Consider the following 17,260-nt stretch of genomic DNA (forward strand, 5'->3'; position numbering starts at 1 on the left):
ATTGAAAAATTCTCTTGTACTCTTCTCAACAAAGTAGGCTGCGACGCTACGTGGTTTGCTCGGTAATAAATTTCTGCCTTCCGGCAAAGTGAAATGGAACGTAACTCACCGATCATAATGTGTGCGTACCTTATAATGTATTTTCCAGGCCCCCAAAACGCGCGCAACGCAGACGTGTGAAGTTCGTGATGTGAGAAATGCACACCGCAATGGGAGCGACAGAATCGAAGGTTGCTCGTCTCCTATCGACAGCGTTGCTAGCGTGAAAAATGTGTGACTCAACAGCGATGAGCAGCATAAGATCTTGTGCCACAAGTCTCTGTGCAACCGGAACGATGATAGGCTCTGGGACTCTGGTGCATGGTCGACGGCTCCGAGTGATGGATTGAATGCGCAAATGAATGATTCACGATTTCGAAACGAGACAACGAACGAACCGAACCACTCCGTGACCCCTGGAGAGATAACTTGGGGAGCAGAGCAAACGAGATAAGCGACAGTTGCGGTGCGAGGTTAAAATTGTGCGGTCAACAAAGCTTCTCTCAAGGGGCTGCGATCGGTCGATTATCGGGGAGGGGCGGTTTCGGAAGACAATGGGTGATGCCAAAGTGAAACAACCCTTCTTCGGGACACAAGCGCATCATCATCACCACCACCACCACCATCACCATACTCATAATCACGCTGCTCCCGCCGAATCATCGCTTGTTACGCCGACGACGAGTTCGACTCACAGCAACGGTGTAACCATGTCAACGGCAGTGATTGATGCTAAGCATTCCACCAGCACCGGCCTGTTGAATTCACAGCATACGGTAGGACCCGGAGCAGGCAAAGATGCCGCGGGCACCATGGCGAAAAGCGCAGGTGCCGCCAAATATGAGCAGCTTAAGCAGCGGAAGCAAGAGTTACAGAAACTGCTCAACGAAAAGTACAGCCAGCTGCAGCAGATTAAGCGCGAAGAAGCGCAGCTCATCGGGATGTATCCGAGTGACTTTAGCTGTGGTATTGGCCCATCTGACGGACCGGCAGGTACGGCCGCGGGTGGCAACGGTGCCATGAGCAATGGCAGTGCCCCGACGTTACGGCGTAAGATTGGCACCAGCTTTAAGTTGCCGGAAAACTTGCTGAACAACAAGGAAGATGACATCAACAAACTGCTGCTGGAGAAGCAGATACAGCAGCAAATATCAGAAGCTTCACTGCGCCTGGCGAACGACGGTGGCCAGCCAAAGTCCGTTCGGCGCACCCACAAGCAAAACTATGAGCAAGCGCAACAGAAACTGCTAGCCATTAATCAGAATCTAAGTGCGCTGAAAAAACGACAGCAGCAACAGCAGCAGCAACAGCAGCAACAGCAACAGCAATCACAGCAACCGGCGGCCGACCATAAACCTGCGGCTAGGGACGATATCGATCTGCACAAAACGGCGCAGGTGAATCGGTTCCGATCGAATAGCAACAGCAGCAGTATGCTAATGCATCTGTCCGAGAGGCGCAATTCCGTCAAATCGACTGGTTCTTCGAACGCTTCGGGCAGCATTGCAGCTCAGCATCATCAGCATATTCAGCACCAGCAGCAGCAAATGTTACAGGTGCAAATTCCCCCTGGACACTATCATCACTCTCCTCAGCTACAACACCACCCGCCAATGCAGCAAAAGCAGCAAATATCGCCTTACTCGATTCACAGTGGAATCATACCCTCTGGTTCGCAGAGCATGACATCGGCTGCCTCTGCGGCGATGATTTCCCAACTCAGCATGCTGCGACATCGCGGTAGAACGGACAGCTTTAGTGGGATTGTTAGCTACGATTCCCTTTCGGCCGGTTCGGCCGCAGAACTTAGCGTGAAGATGTCACCGATCAGTGCGAACGGCAGTATCGCCAGCGGTGGAAGCATTGGACAGCTACAACAACATCACCATCATCAACAGCAACAGCCACAGATGACGGTTGGTCCTGGCCCGTCGCGGATGAACAGACTGATCCAGCAGCAGATTGGTGTTAACTATAGTCCACCACCAGGAGTTGTTGTCGGTGGTGGCAGTGGCACCAGCGGTTATGTGCTTTCACCTACCCTTGCCGCGGGGTCACCGAGTGGAAACGTTGGCCAAGCATTTGTGTACGACACTAAAGTGATCGCTTGTCTACAGGGCAGCGTAAACAGTAACATGCATCACTTTTCGTCGCCTCCATCGCACCCACAGCAAGTTCAGTTGGGATCTACGGTCGGAAACGGTCCACACGGTCACGGTCATCATCTGTTGAGCGATCAAAATTTGTGTCCGAATGCGATGGCCGCACCAACGAGCGGTGGCTACGAGCAGGCTATTGATCAGCATGCGACGGCGAGCGTTGGAACTCCGGTCGGTTTGGGAGGCTATTGGATGACACTGGAGAACGGTGAGAAGGTTTGGTGCTCGGTGGACAGTCGACAGTTTTCCAGCCTAGACCGAAAGCAGGGCGCGGGCGCCGGAGGTAGTATGAAGCTTTCGCGAACGAGCATCAAGCTTACATCCAAACCCACGGGACAGCTGCAACCGGCGGTGAAGTCCTCGTCGTTGGGCAACTTCCAAGAGTACATCAGCAAATCTGGTTCTTTGACACAGGACGATGACATGATCACGGTCCAGCCGGATGCCATTTCCGTTACGTCCGGCTCCAGTGAGCATAAGAAGCGTGAGAAGGTGTGGCGCGAGACGTCGCTCGATAGTCCGCTTCTGAAGCATAAAACACTCCCACCCGTACCTCCTGGCCCGTCGCACACCGTCGGAACACTACACGCGAACGGACATCTGTTGCAGTCACCGGGTGCGATCTCACCGAACTCACCATCATATCATCACCACAATGTGGTCACCAACAATCCGACCATTCCTTTACATATTAACACAAATGTTTCATCGTATACCTCGTCTTCGCCTTTGCTGTTGTCCCCTCAGCAAATGCGATACTATCAGCAACGCCAGCAACAGCTTCTAGAGCAGCAGCGTCAACGAATGAAGCAGCAGCAGCACCAGCAGCAGAGGTTAATGATTGAAGAACAACAGAAGCAAATGCAGAGTGTTTCCTCTAGGCAGGATCAACAGCACCCACACAATCCTACGGTCGGTAGTTTGCAACCGCCTCTTCCCATGTCCACGATGAATGCGACATCAACCGCATCACTCACGACGACAACGTTGGAGCATTACAACGCTTTGCATTATCAGCAACACAAACCGCAGAATCCGCCTCCGTATCATTCGCGCCAACAGCATCCACCCCCACCACCGTTGCCACCGCCGAATCAGCACCACTACCACCACTCGCAGCAACGTCTACAGCATCCTCCTCCGCCGCCTCCACCGCCCCCACTAATTCATCCGCAACATCTTGACCTATTACCACCCTCCTTGTACACCCAGCATGATGGCGTACCATCGTCGACCCATTTGTCCCCCTCGGTGACCACTGGCAGTCGAGTAGTGAGTCATCATCTCGATGGCGGAACGAGTTACGGCTACCATTCCGGTACACTCTCTTCCCGGCATCCGGATCTGCTCATTTCACCGACGCTCTCGCAAGCCTCGTCCCACACGCTAACCTCTCCGACGACGATCGTTCAGGCACTCCCGATCGGTAGAGCGGGTGGTGACGAGACTAGCAACATTTCACCGACTCCCTCCGCGAATATGATGCATCAGCCGGCCATGACGGGACCGCAGTATACGGGCGCGGGAGGGCCAAAGTCTGACATTCAGATGGAGTCGCCCAAAAACATAACGGTCGTACAGCAAGGCAAAATAATGCCCTACAAGGAGGTTACGAAGCCGTTCGAGATGTCCGATTTCTACAAATACTCCACCAAGTATCGGCAGAAGCAGCAACAACAGCAGCAGCCCCACCAAGCGCGGCCTGATCAATATCAATCGGTGGAGGAACAAAGTACCGGACAGCAGCAGGACGGTGACGGTGATGGCGGCAGCGGGGAAGGCATACACAAGGGTATCTATCAGCCACCGAATCGATCGATTTGTCAGCCGATCAACAACTACAACTGACGCAACAAGCGCAAACGATAACGCAGAAGATTTCAAGCAATAGCAAACAGAATACTATTGTAATTAGGTGTCGTTATCTACCGTTCCCGCTGATCGTTCTTTTTAGGTAGAGTCGAAGGATACGCGATGTTTGGTGGCTGGAAGAGAGGGGACGTTGTTGCGCGTTGAGCTGTAACTAACTATTGTACCTGTGCGCGGAATTTGGGAATGTAGTTGATAAGGTCGATGATAAGAATATTTGTTAGGGGGTGAGGTTTGCCAATACTAGACACTCGTAGCGATTGTGTGCTGCTTATAGTTATCTTTTCCCTTTTTTGCTGATAAAAGTGATTGCAGAAGAACAGAGAAAAACAATTTTTTGTAGCCACTTTTTTAGCCACAGCCACCTGGTGGCAATGAAAGGGAACTCGTACCGATCTCCTCTTACCTTGAACTAGAAACAAGCGAAAGAAGGACGAATGAATGGAATGGAAGGGAAGCAATTACAACATAAACAACGCTAAACAATGATACTTTCTTCCTGATGCTGAAAGATCAACCGATCACCTAGCAAAAACGGTCCGGCTGGATGAGCGGGTGACAATCTGACTACTTCCTCCAGAAAAGACTTACAAAAACAGCGTAGCATTTTGCGCAATTGCCGTTTACTTACAAAATCGGTAGAAATATTTATTGTGGAATACACAAAAATAAGACTGTAGTGCACTATGGTAGTGCAACGAGAAAGACACCGGAGAGAGAAGACCACACAACGAACTGTACCTCCGATCATCAAATAGCTGTTAGTAGGTTGAGAGAGCTCGTCATAGGCACACAATAGTGCGTATTGCCTTTCGTAGGGTTTAAAAACAATAGCTAAACTGTGGCCTTTACGATGCCACGGGCAACAACAGAAAGTGACAGGGATAGAGAAAGCTATGACTTTATCTGATTTACCTGTTTCTTAGGTATTCGATCATATTTCTAATTTATAAGGAACTTAAATTAGGCGCTCCTTGCTTTGGAAAGGTAGTACAGAAGCGATATAGCGATTACAAGTGCGTTGTGTTAAGTTTCCGTGCGGTGTTAGTTAAAGAAACGACAATATAAGACTTAGATTAGCAATGCAATTATTGGTTCTCACGCAACCGTTGCGTTACGTTTGCTTGTTGAAACAACGGAGCGCCACAACTTCAGATTCTAAATTGTTTTACAAAAATCGTTGACGTTGAGCAAATCGTTGACAAAAACCGTTGACCGCTGTTACTCAGACATTTCTTCTGCCACCGACGAGGATGTTGTTTATCGAAAAACAAAATCTCAAAGTAACATGAGAGGCAAAAGTGATTTTGCTGCATAATATAATATGGGAACATCCGAGCTAAGTCTTAGACGGTAAGAAGGGGGTTAAACAACAACTGAATCACCAATCGTATTGTAATAAAATTTTTGGGGAATATTTTAAACATTAAGAAAGTACGATCGAGTTGAGAAATATACAACAAAACTGAACTGCCTTCTTCAGTAGTTTCAATTTCTTTTTCCAGCGAACATTTGGAAATCAAACGAGACTTGCTTCGTTGGAGCGAAACGAAGTAAGCTGTGCAGGCATTTGAAACAGATGCATTGAACAGAAAAGTTGAAAAAGCTTCTTCCCGAGAAAAACGAATACCTCGTACCATCGTTTTGGAATGCGACGACTTACCAAGGTGATTTACAAAATTGAAACACGGAATCGCATCAGAAAAACGAGAGTATTTCATATTGAAATTGAATGAATTCGATATCGCTCATCCTACCAGAAGGGTTTAACCGAATGGCCCACGGTTTGACATTGCGTAGCGAGCGAGAAGTGGCGAATCGGTGCGCCTAAACGCAGCCGAACGTAAATATTTGCCCCGCTCTCTTGTGTCATTCGCGCACCAGCAGAAAAAGTGTTTTGTGTGTTGTGCTGATCCATCGAATTGTGCGTCTAAAAGCAGTGTGCAGTTCACGAGAGCTAGTTTCATCCTTTCTGTGAGTTTCATCCCCAATCAGTTCGCTGCAGTGGCTGTGTATGTGGGTACAGTTTGAGTTCATTGTGCCCCGTGGCCCCCCTTTGGAGAGGGGTGTGTAGTCAAAGGGTTTGTGCAACGACGACGCGATTCTGTGACGGCCATCATATCTGTGCACGAGAAAGATTGTAATGGTTTTGGTGTTCTGCGTTCGTTGTGCCATTTGAACGGATTGCATTCCAGGCAACTTGGATCGAGGTGAAAACACGCAGAGAACCACGGTTCCAGCGCAGTGAATTAACAACAACAGCAGGAGCAAGGGCACAAGGACGAGACCGAGGTTACTGGAGAGCGAGTGCGGGCGCGAGAGAGAGAGAGAGTACGATCTACTACAAACTACAAAAACACCAGCACCAGAACCAGTGCACCAACGACAGATACGACGACGGGGTTAACATATTTTTGGTCTGTGGGACTTTTCTGTGCTGTTGCGAGTCACGGTTGCGTATTTTCTTTGATTTCTGACGCGTTCCTCGCGGTGGTGTGCCGAAACGCAGGTGACGGAACTGAGTGAAGAAACAACCATCCTTTTGGCTTACTTAGATTAATCTGGAATGTAGTTTGTTTGTTTTGTAATTTGGTGCTGCAGTCCCCTCCCTTACGCGAACTCAACATGCGACAAACCGCGGCGCTCACGATAGTCGCGCGTTGATCGATATTCCACTTGCTTCTGGGGCGGTCGAATCGCGGAATGTTCTTATCGTGAGTTCTTGCTTCCGGCTACTAGTGCAGTGGGCATCGAGAATTACGATAAAATGGGCCCCGTGGCTCGGCGTAGTAATGTTGCTTAGTTTGTAGTTAGTTTTCTCTGGTCGAGTTACTTATGCATGGTCACACAGAGCCTACTTCTCGGTCGGTATTTGTTTTAATCAGCTCTGCCCTTGTTCCTGTTAGTTTTGTGTATCATGACTTGAGAATGCCGATGTTACTCTTTTACCCTGTTCCTTAGTAGCAAAAATTGATTGTTATTGTTTTGTCGTATCAAACACGAGTACTTGTTATCATACTAGCTCTTCCGCTTTCCTTTTGTTCTCTCGCTGTGTTGCGAACACACATTTCCGCAGCAGAAGAGAAACGCACCCGTTATATATGTGTCATGACCTTGTTCGGTTCATGTGCTGGTTTCTCCGTCGGTCGTACACAACCCCTCTGCCTGCGCGTCTGTGTATCGGGGTGATTTGTTGTGCGGTTCCACCGCACCATATCGGATCGTGCGTGAGTCATGTCCCCTGTGAAAACGTTCCCAACGGTCTAAACAATCCGCCGACCGTTTCGCGCTGCAAACTGGCATGATAACGAGGTGACTGGTGACCGTGAAATGTGCGGTTTAGAAGGCGGCGCGTAAATACGTTGCCGCAACCGGCAAGGAATTGAATGGCACGGAACACACTCTAACACGTAATTTCTGTTCGTGTCTTCTGTGTTTGGAACTCTAATTTGTTGTCACAATAATGCCTTGCTACCACTCGCGCCATGCACAACGTACCGTAACGAATGTTATTTAACACTTAATCGTATTTTCCGGTAATCCCACCGACTGATGATTTGACCCAGTTCTGGGCGATTAAAAGGCCGGGTCAGCATGCTCCCTCATTTAACCTTAACACACCCGGTACCGGCGCCGGGTCATGATCCAATTAATTAATTACGACAGCACTGTACGATTATTGGCGGGTTGAAATGCTCTGCGTCAACAGGTACTTTGGGACACTGAGCCACACTCATTCTGCGCGTCGAATTAAATGATGTTTGTCTTTTTCTTTGACCTTATGTTGTCCGTTACTGAAATGTGTCCTCATTTACGTTATCGTTTTCAAGCATCCCGTTTGTAATCCATAGTTTTTCCGTTGTTTTTAGGAATTGTTTGATCGTTTTTCTTCTGTTCAATTCTGCGAAAGGCGTCGCTTGCTCTGATTGCAATGGTGGGACTTAACTGTTGGATGTCATAATGGTGGTCCACTGTGTGACGTGCGGCTCTATCCGGTACACTGTTCCGCGGTGCAATTAAACAAGGCTTACGAGGAATCCCGGGAATGCATGTACCCCAACGAACCACGTATCTGTGATAGATTGGCTTGAGGAGTTTTGTAAGCACCACCAGAGAGAGAAGATGACGACCGTCGTCAATACCTACGCCATTAGTATCGAGCGCTTTCGGGCGAAAACCGTGCATGTACCGGTCGCACTGGGCGGCACTACTTCTAGTGGAAGCTCCGGTATCGGTGGTGGTAGCGGCAGTAGCAGTAGCAGTCTGCTCTCCGGCAGTGGCGATGCAGCTGCCACCGGGTCCCCTCCGACGGACTTTGCGGCGGATGATCGGATCGAAATTGAACCCGGAATGACGTTACAGATTGTTGAGCAACCATCGAGCAAGATCGCACTGATCAGGATCAAAGATTTCCACGATACATCCTCCTCGTTTTCATCATCGGTACCGACCACCAATTCACCAACGAGCGCACCCACGGCCGGCGATGGTGGCAGTCAGCAGCAACAACAGCCGGCTGGGCCGAGATCGGCCACGTACGAGAACCGCATTTTTCAGTGTCAGGCTGCCCATCTGCAGCGTGTTCCGTCGGATATTTGGCCGTACATGATAGCGATACTGGATCCGCAGGAGCGGTGCGAGTTCGCGAAGCGACCGAAACTGTTTGCCTCGGTCACGCAGCTCAGTGTCGGCGACATTGTACTTGTGTCCTGGTTGGCAAAGAATCGGCATGTAACCTACGATTGCATCATACGCTACATCGGTACGGTGCCAAAGATTGGCCCAGGTTACTACTTCGGACTCGAGCTACTGGTAAAGAGACTTTATTGCATTCATCTGCTGCCATCACCTTTTGTTGGTTTAGTTTTACTTCTCGTATCACACACCATATACCCGGTCTATCACACTGTTCAAAGTCCCGGCATTTATTCGGGGCTGGCATAGTTTCCATTTAGTTTTTTTCATGTTTTTCACTCTGCACCTATAAAGACACTGTCGACCGCACCAAACAAGTCTTAAGTGGCCAAACGGCCGCTTTACGCAGCGCGCACAAAGCTGAAACTTTGTGGACGAAAGCAAAATTTACTTCCAAAAATCAACACAATCAGGTCACATCTAATCACCATCGGCTTCTGCCAGGTAACACAGAGTGAACGGAGGGAACCCGAAAGTGATCTCTGGTCCAAATCAATTCTCTCGTTAGTTGGTTGTGCCTCTTCAACTCATTAAGGTTGTGTCCGTTTGCTTTTGCTGCGGTTTAATTATATTTTCGTTGCATTTCTTATTTCATTCTGCGCTAGTTAGCTATTAGTCGGAGCGGTAATAGAATGTTTGGAATGCTTGAACTTTCATTCAGCTCCTCTTTTGATTTGGAACAGAATTGGCTTACGGAATTGGCATGATCAGTCGTGTTCGGTGTTTTTTGCAACGCACGCGTGAACCAAAATTTATCTAAATCGTTATCCTATCTGCATTCGAATCGATCGCGAGTAGGTTTTGGGTCATACAATTTGATCCCTACTCCGTGTCTGCAGGAAAAAAAAAATAATCGTAATCCATCTCTCTCTTTCTCTCTGATTGATGTCGCTGCAAAACGTTGCAGAGTTTAGAGAATGGCGAGTCGCCCCAGAAGGACGACATTGATTTCGTGTCCGAGTACATGAACTGTGAGCCACGTCTGGCACTAATCGTCGCTGCGAACTGGCTCAAGTTTCCTGAACTCGACCAGCAAGCCGGTAAGCAGCACCATCACAAGCGCAACCTTCTGGACAGTTTGGTGTGCGGCGCAAAGGATCTCAACAATCGGTTGTCGCGCCGGGGTGCCAATAAGAACCACGCGTCGGACGATTCCAGTAAAAGCTTTGGCCGCGGGGCCGCGAAGGTGCTAAACAGCGACCATCAGCAGCCTTACGCCCGTTCCTACACGCCCGATCTGACGAGCACTGGGTCCGGCGCGGCAGGAGTCGGAGGAGTCTCGAGCCGCAAGTCGACCGATATCGTAGCGCTGCACGAGAGCTTTAGCTGTCTGCAGATGGACCCAAGCTCGAAGGCGATGCACAAGAAGATGGCAGCCTCCATATCGAGCCCGAATTTATCGAAGCAGGACAGCAGCAGCAGCACCGGAAGCTCCAGTCGGTACGCCAACAGTCATCATCCGATGGATGGATACGCTGACGAGTATCATCGTTTCGTGGAACACGGTCACCAGCATGGGCACGCGCACGCTCACCACCCGGTCGATGAAGCGTCGTACCGCAGTTCGGGACGAAGTTCCCAAAACAGTTCCGCTAGTAGCACCTTAAAACACTCGAAGGCTCGGGTTAGCAAAGTGCGATCAAGTGGCTCCAACTCGTCGGTGAACAGTGCCAACCAGTATCATCCGGTGAGTAAGCAAAGCACCATTCTAAGCCTCCCCGATCGCGACGTGGTGGTGATCGATTCGAACGAGATCGACGAAGCGATCAAGAGTGCCAGTGACGTGATCGTGGTCGATCCCCCGCCCGTTATCAGTCCTACGGATACGCGCGAGGTCGAGTTGATGGATCTGCTGAGCAGCAGCAGCTGGCCGGCGGAAGCGGGCGAAGTGGCGGCCATTCTGAACAGTACGGATAAGAAAACGCAAACACCACCATCGGCATCGGCATATGGAAACGGGAATTTGCTCATCACCGGGGGTGGAACGACGGGAGGCTACACCAGTGGCAGCACTAGCAGCAATAGTACGGCCAACAGTGGACACAGCTACCACAGCCACGGTAGTCACAATGGTGGTCGGTACGCCGATCGGAACAAGTCTCTCAATCCGTTCATGCACATTGGACACTCCAAAGCATCGGGCGAACTGTTGCTGCCAACTACGCGGAAAGTGCGGGCCGCAGTGGCGGACAACAAACCCCTCACGGTGGACGTGGCCACCATGACGAGTAAGTGTGAAGGCAATTTCAGTAGTTTGAAATATGATAGGCGCGCACTGATCGATTTGATTCGATACGTTTGAAACCACATTGACACAAGGCACAGCAAAACTGGTCGAAAGGCTTTCCGTGGCTTAGAAAGCTTCTTAATGGCTTCAAATCTTCGAACAACCGTTGGGCACCGTACACGGAGGGTCACATAAACGAACGGTTCGTTGTAGACGACCATTTACACGTCCCTTTTAAAAATAGAACTCTCGTGCGGCGTGTTAATTTCGGTACTCGCCACCACACTGCTAGACAGGGCTGCTGCTGTCTGCTGTCTCTGCTCAGTGCATAGCCGCGCGGTCGCAGATCGGACCGCGATCGGATAGGGATAAATTTTCTCAGAGCACTCAGATCGCACATGCAGCTCAGTTAGTGTCTGTGTATTACCTTAGTTTCCTGTATGCTGCAGTATGTACGATCGTTGACAAAGGACACGAGAATACTAGTGCAGTGGCGTATTGCTGCATTCCTGTCATATCCTGCATTGGATTTTCGGCCCAGCGCTGCACAGAGTGCATCTGCCGTCAGTCATGCGGGCAGCTGGAGGTTAAAATTGTGTTTCTTGTCCCACTTTTACCATGTGAAGCTCGTTCTCTCTGTTTTCGTGTCTATTTGTGACTAAACATGCCCCGATGCTCATCCGCCGGTTTCTGGGCTCACACCGGAAGTATAGTGTAAGACAAGGAAAAAAACTCGTCTCGCCCCGAACCAAGAAGCCCCAGATCATTTGATCACGTTGAGGATCACGATCCGACTCGTCTTTGTTGAGTTGCCCGCGAAGAGTGTTGCGCCGAAATTAGATAACACTTCCGAGATTCGCATTGTTGGCGAGATAGTTAATGCTTTACAAAGGGACCATAAACGCGAGATACCATGTTGCCGGAACGGTGCGATAAAGATTCTTTCGATGGCATTCCGCTAACGGTGTTGGAACACTTCGACTGGGAAGAGGAAAACGAGCCCGAGCAGCGCACTCCATCGACCGATGTGGATGATGAAGGTTTGTTACTGAACGCGTCCATATCTTTTGAGAATATGCTTGAACTAATTCTCCAGCAAACACGTAATAATCACGATTTTGTTTAAATTTCGTTGTTTAGCATCATTTGCATTAAATTAACAATGTCTACTTAGACGACTGACTAATGTTTGCATGGTGTGTCAAAGTTAACCGTGTTGCCGTCCCACAAACATGCGTTGATGCAGCTATTGCGAATTCAAGAAGCCATTGATTGTGTAAGAGTAAATTGTTAAGTGTCAATGAAACAGTTATGGGACCGAAGAAACTTTACTTTGCACCCGAACGTCAGAATGTATTCGTGGTCATTTGGCTCACGCTCTGGGCGCTGCTTATCGATGCTTTACAGCATTTGGCTAACGCTTTGACTCATCGTTTAGAAATCAACGATGGCGGAGGTCCGGCAGGTGGTTACGCCGCATCGAACGGTGGCCTTACGGTGGTCAGCGCGTCCACGGTGGGGCGCGATAACAACAGTGACAACACGATGACGCTTGGGAGTGGTACTGGTGGTCCACTGGCACGCGTCGGTTCTATATCACCCGAATCGGACGGCGGTGGCTCGGCGTTGGCTATTTCACCGTTGGTGGAACTACCAAATGACCATTCGCTCGGGGTCGGCTCGATGGTGGAGGTTACGCTTGAGGACACCGTGACGACGACACCAGAGCCACTGTACTATGGTGTGATCCGTTGGATCGGCCCCCTTCCGCCGACCAGTGGTGGAAACGGCCAGCGTAAAATAATGGTCGGTGTGGAGCTGGAAGACGAACCGATCGATCCAACGCTTGAAACGACCAACGGAACCCACAACGGCATTAGGTATGTGTTTTAAGCAGAGGCATCCCAATGTTACCGTCACTCATTCTTTGTCCCATTGCAGATTGTTTAAATGTCCGGCCAATCGGGCCATCTTTGTGCACACGACCCAGTGCAGCCACGATCGACGCTTCCAGGACATTCCACCGATGTCACCGTGCGCCTCGCGAGCAACGCAGGCCACCGCGGGTGGCGCCAAATCGGCCACCGACACCACCATGTTCGGGAAGGTTGACTGTCCAGTGGTGAAGGGCAGAGTGCCGCCTTTGAGTGAGTGAACGGACGGATAGCGAATACTTTTGAATCTTTCCAGGTCACAATACTCGGTCGTCTTTTTCGCTTTACAGAAATTCTAAAACTGGAGGAACTGGACGAAATATGTGGCAAGTTTAAGGGCATTCAGGGGCACCACAACTCCTGCTACCTGGACGCGACACTTTTCGCGATGTTCACCTTCACCAGTGTGTTCGATTCGTTACTCTTTCGACCCAAGGAACCGGAGGTAACTACGACGAACGTTCGACGGCAAGCCCCGCTCTACTAACGCGTCTTCCCCTTCGGCAGGATAACCCACAGTACGAGGAGGTGCAGCGTGTGTTGCTCGAGGAGATAGTGAACCCGCTGCGAAAGAACCATTTCGTGCGGGCGGATCGTGTGCTGAAGCTACGCCAACTGCTCGACCGGCTAAGCTCTGTCACGGGGCTGATGAGCGAGGAAAAGGACCCAGAAGAGTTTCTCAACAGTTTATTGGCGCAAATTTTGCGTGCCGATCCATTTTTGAAGGTATGCCACCCAACTTTCCGGCGCAATAGTATCAATAGTGGATGTACATTGTTTATTCCTTTTGTTCGTTGGTGTAGCTAAGTTCCGGACTAGATACGTTCTACTATCAGTTGTTTGTGGAAAAAGACGAACGGTTGAATCTACCCTCGGTCCAGCAGCTTTTCGAGCAGAGCTTCCTAGCGTCCAACATTAAGCTGAAGGAGGTGCCGTCTTGTTTGATCATTCAAATGCCACGGTTCGGGAAGAACTTTAAAATGTATCCCCGGATCCTGCCGTCCCAGGTGCTCGACGTTACGGATATCATCGAGGACTGTGAGTAGATACGACTTACCCAAGCACTCCATTCTGGGCTCGTTTTGCTAACGTTTTGCTTTTTTGCGCATTTCTGCAGCTCCACGACAATGTTGGGTTTGCGGCAAGCTGGCCGAGTACGAGTGCCGCGAGTGTTTCGGCAAGATGCAATGCGAAGGCCTCGAGGGAACGGCAATCTGTAAGAGCTGCATCGATAGTGTGCACAACCACAGCAAGCGACTCAACCACAAACCGGTTCCGCTGTCGGTGCCACAAGACTTCATTCCGATGGCACCGCACTGCGAGGTGCCCCGGCTCTACATGGAGCTGTTTGCCGTCGTGTGCATCGAAACGTCCCATTACGTGGCGTTCGTGAAGGCTGCCTCCGGGCAGGATGCGCCTTGGTGCTTCTTCGACTCGATGGCTGACCGAAACGGTAAGTGAAGGGTATATGATCATGATGCACCGCAAAAACGCGACACTTTACCAAGGACAATTTTCTTTTCGTTAAGGAGAGCAAAATGGCTACAACATCCCAAAAATGATTCCCGTGCCGGATCTGCCCCGCTGGCTAACGGAGGAAGGATCGCGCGCACTGAACGAGGAAGCGATCAACGACAAAATGCTACCTGAACACGCCAAGCGGCTGCTGTGTGACGCATACATGTGCATGTACCAGAGCACCGATGTGATGATGTACCGATAATAAGGTTTCGTATTTGCGGCCAAAGTTAACCATCGGTTTGTACACACCACCCACGGTTCCGAACCTCCTCCATGATGTCGGTCAGCAACGAATAGGCGAGAGCGCGCGAAGTAAGTAATCGTATCGAGTAGTAGCAGTCACGTAGAGTCCCGATGGACGGACGAACAGCTCTTGTTGATGAGTTTTGAAACAAAAGACACACATTTTTGCGGCATCGTATTACGTACGAAGTAATATCTTCTTTCGGATGTATCCCCCGTAGCCCAATCTACTACTACTTGTTGCTACTAAAGTATGGTTCAAAACATAACAAGGTGACACTCCGTTGGGCGGACGCCACCAAGTGTCTCTTTGTTGTTGCTGTGTGGCTTTTGAGAGTGGGCAAAGTATTGTGTAAGTAATAAAAACGAAACTGTGGAAGTGAAAATGCAACTCACCATTATAGCGAGTAACAGAAAAAAACTAAAGAGAATATACTTATACATATACACACATATATAGATATATATATATAAAATAGTATATATATTTATACATTATACAATTAAAAAAATGAACCACTCGAGTCGGGAGGTAAAAGAAATGGCATTAGTTTTGGTATATACTTTAAAAGTATACAAGAGAACCGAGTTTCATAACTTGCTGCGTAACTAGCGAAACAGCCGAACGAAAAATAAAAATGTGGCAGAGGCAAGTCGGGCCAACAAATAAAGGGCGCTACCCCGAACAAAACCCAATACTGCTGAGCAACGCGCTAACGAAACCTAATAGCATAATCAATGAAGAGTTGATTGATAGTTTGTGAAACTCTAAACCTAATCATATAGCAATACTAGCAATTTAAAGAACAACAAAAATGCCGTGGTTCATGAGCCTTGGGGGCCAAATAATGGCCAGCAAAGCAAACGCTGAGTTGCAAGAATGTCTTTTTGGGTTCGCCATACTACTGTGGTCAAAACATTCGGGAGTTCGTTTATAACTTGAAAAATCTTTTTTTCATCGCCACGAGGAAGTTGAATCAAGAATTGTCTCTCCACAAATCCGATCTTTTTTGGCCGGTTTGGCCGGTTTGGAAGAAGTTCATGATGCACCACACCACGCTAATAAAAGAAAACTGTTTCCCGTAACTTTTTCGGTCACAGTAGTATCTTCCGTTCCTGTTACCTTTCGACCGATTGAGAGTGTCCTCTGCCGCGCAGAGAGGGATGCACGGAATTGCAATGTTCATGCTTCGGCGAAGCGCCGCGTTTGGAGTAAACACGGTTCCGTTTGGGACCTCCTTAGAATCAGTTTCGGTGCAGATTCCCGTAGCTCCTTTTTTGTGTCGTTCGTCCGAGTACAAAGTAAACATACACAAAAAAGTTGCCAACAGGAGATTCGAATTTAAAACCAAAATTGTTCCACACCCTAGAACCGTAGGAAGAAAGGACACATCGATAGCGACATTTTAAAGGGGGGGAACCACCATCAAAACGTGTAATGTGTAATTGACTGTTTGCGTACTAAATGTCCGCGGTTGTTTATTGGCGCATTAGTTGCTTCTCTCGCCAACATGCTGATTTTAGGTCCGAACGAAACCAGAGAACTTACTGGTTTTCTGCGTAGAACTACACGGCGTAGCCCCGCAAGCGTATTTAGTGTTTGCTGATTGCTTCCTCTCTCAAGTGCTTTAGCTGTTTGTGGACATTTATAGGGTACACTTTTTAGAAAAGACGATAGAAAACACAAAAACGACTCGTTTCGTTCCATCTCGGACTGAGGGCGAGGTGTTTGTTAGTTTTTTCCACGGTCTTGCGCTTGCTGGACCGCGCAGCATCATTGGCCGTGTTGGCAATCAGATCAGTGAGCAAAATTTGCGTAGGATTAACACTATTTAACAAAGCGTACCGTTTACTGTTAGTATATTGCTTTTCTAGTTCCACCTTTCTAAATCTGGACGACAGAGGGAAAGTAAAGGGAAAGCGTTTTGGAGGCAAGTTTCTAAAGCCGCTTACGACCGGACAAGAGACAACGTGTGACGTGACGTGACGCGCGCACCACACGTGCATGTTAGTAGTGACCCGCGGTGGTCAACACGCGAAGTACAAGTGAAAACATTTGCAATATCCCCTGCAATCCGGTACCCGCTGAATGGCAACCAATTTGTAATTTGTATACATTAGAAGAAGAAAACTAACTTCATCAAACTCAACCCTCGACTTTCTTACTATACTATATACCCTCTTCGATACCTGAGCATCTAACGGAACAGACATACTATCGGAAACGACAGCGAACTAGGACGCAGGCGCGATCACTCGACGAACGTAACCTTATGGGTTGTGTATGGTTCCGGACACGAATGACAGATTATTGTTACAGTGAGGCGCTGAGAGGAGTCGAGAGTAGAGCTTGCACAGTGCCCACGGTGCCGGAAGCTATTTATGAGATGGTAGTAGCCAATTTGAGCAAATAAAGTAGTAGTGAATCAGTGGCAACAACACAAAATCGACGGCCAAACCGACACACGCCCGACGAGATGCGATATCGCGAAACTAAATTGTTGTTGTAAACAACGAAACTCAATAAAGAAAAGCAAAGCATAGTCATTTCTTTCGGATGGTTTCATTGCAGC

General features: G+C 49.0%; 2 protein-coding genes across 2 annotated transcripts; both read left to right on the forward strand.

Moving 5' to 3' along the window:
• Positions 1-593: 593 nt before the first annotated feature.
• Positions 594-5,446, forward strand: LOC131208328 (uncharacterized). Its single transcript, XM_058201032.1, has 2 exons — positions 594-3,031; positions 3,119-5,446. The coding sequence occupies exons 1-2, from the start codon at positions 594-596 to the stop codon at positions 4,044-4,046; spliced, it is 3,366 nt and encodes a 1,121-aa protein (XP_058057015.1). The 3' UTR covers positions 4,047-5,446.
• Positions 5,447-8,189: 2,743 nt separating this feature from the next.
• LOC131208327 (uncharacterized) lies at positions 8,190-17,220 on the forward strand. Its single transcript, XM_058201031.1, has 10 exons — positions 8,190-8,497; positions 8,537-8,879; positions 9,670-10,990; positions 12,428-12,869; positions 12,931-13,136; positions 13,214-13,368; positions 13,431-13,649; positions 13,727-13,961; positions 14,041-14,376; positions 14,453-17,220. Exons 1-10 carry the CDS (start codon positions 8,190-8,192, stop codon positions 14,644-14,646), a joined length of 3,759 nt encoding a protein of 1,252 aa, XP_058057014.1. The 3' UTR covers positions 14,647-17,220.
• Positions 17,221-17,260: the final 40 nt, after the last annotated feature.

Source organism: Anopheles bellator, chromosome 2, assembly GCF_943735745.2.
Source record: "Anopheles bellator chromosome 2, idAnoBellAS_SP24_06.2, whole genome shotgun sequence".
NCBI classification, from domain to species: domain Eukaryota; kingdom Metazoa; phylum Arthropoda; class Insecta; order Diptera; family Culicidae; genus Anopheles; species Anopheles bellator.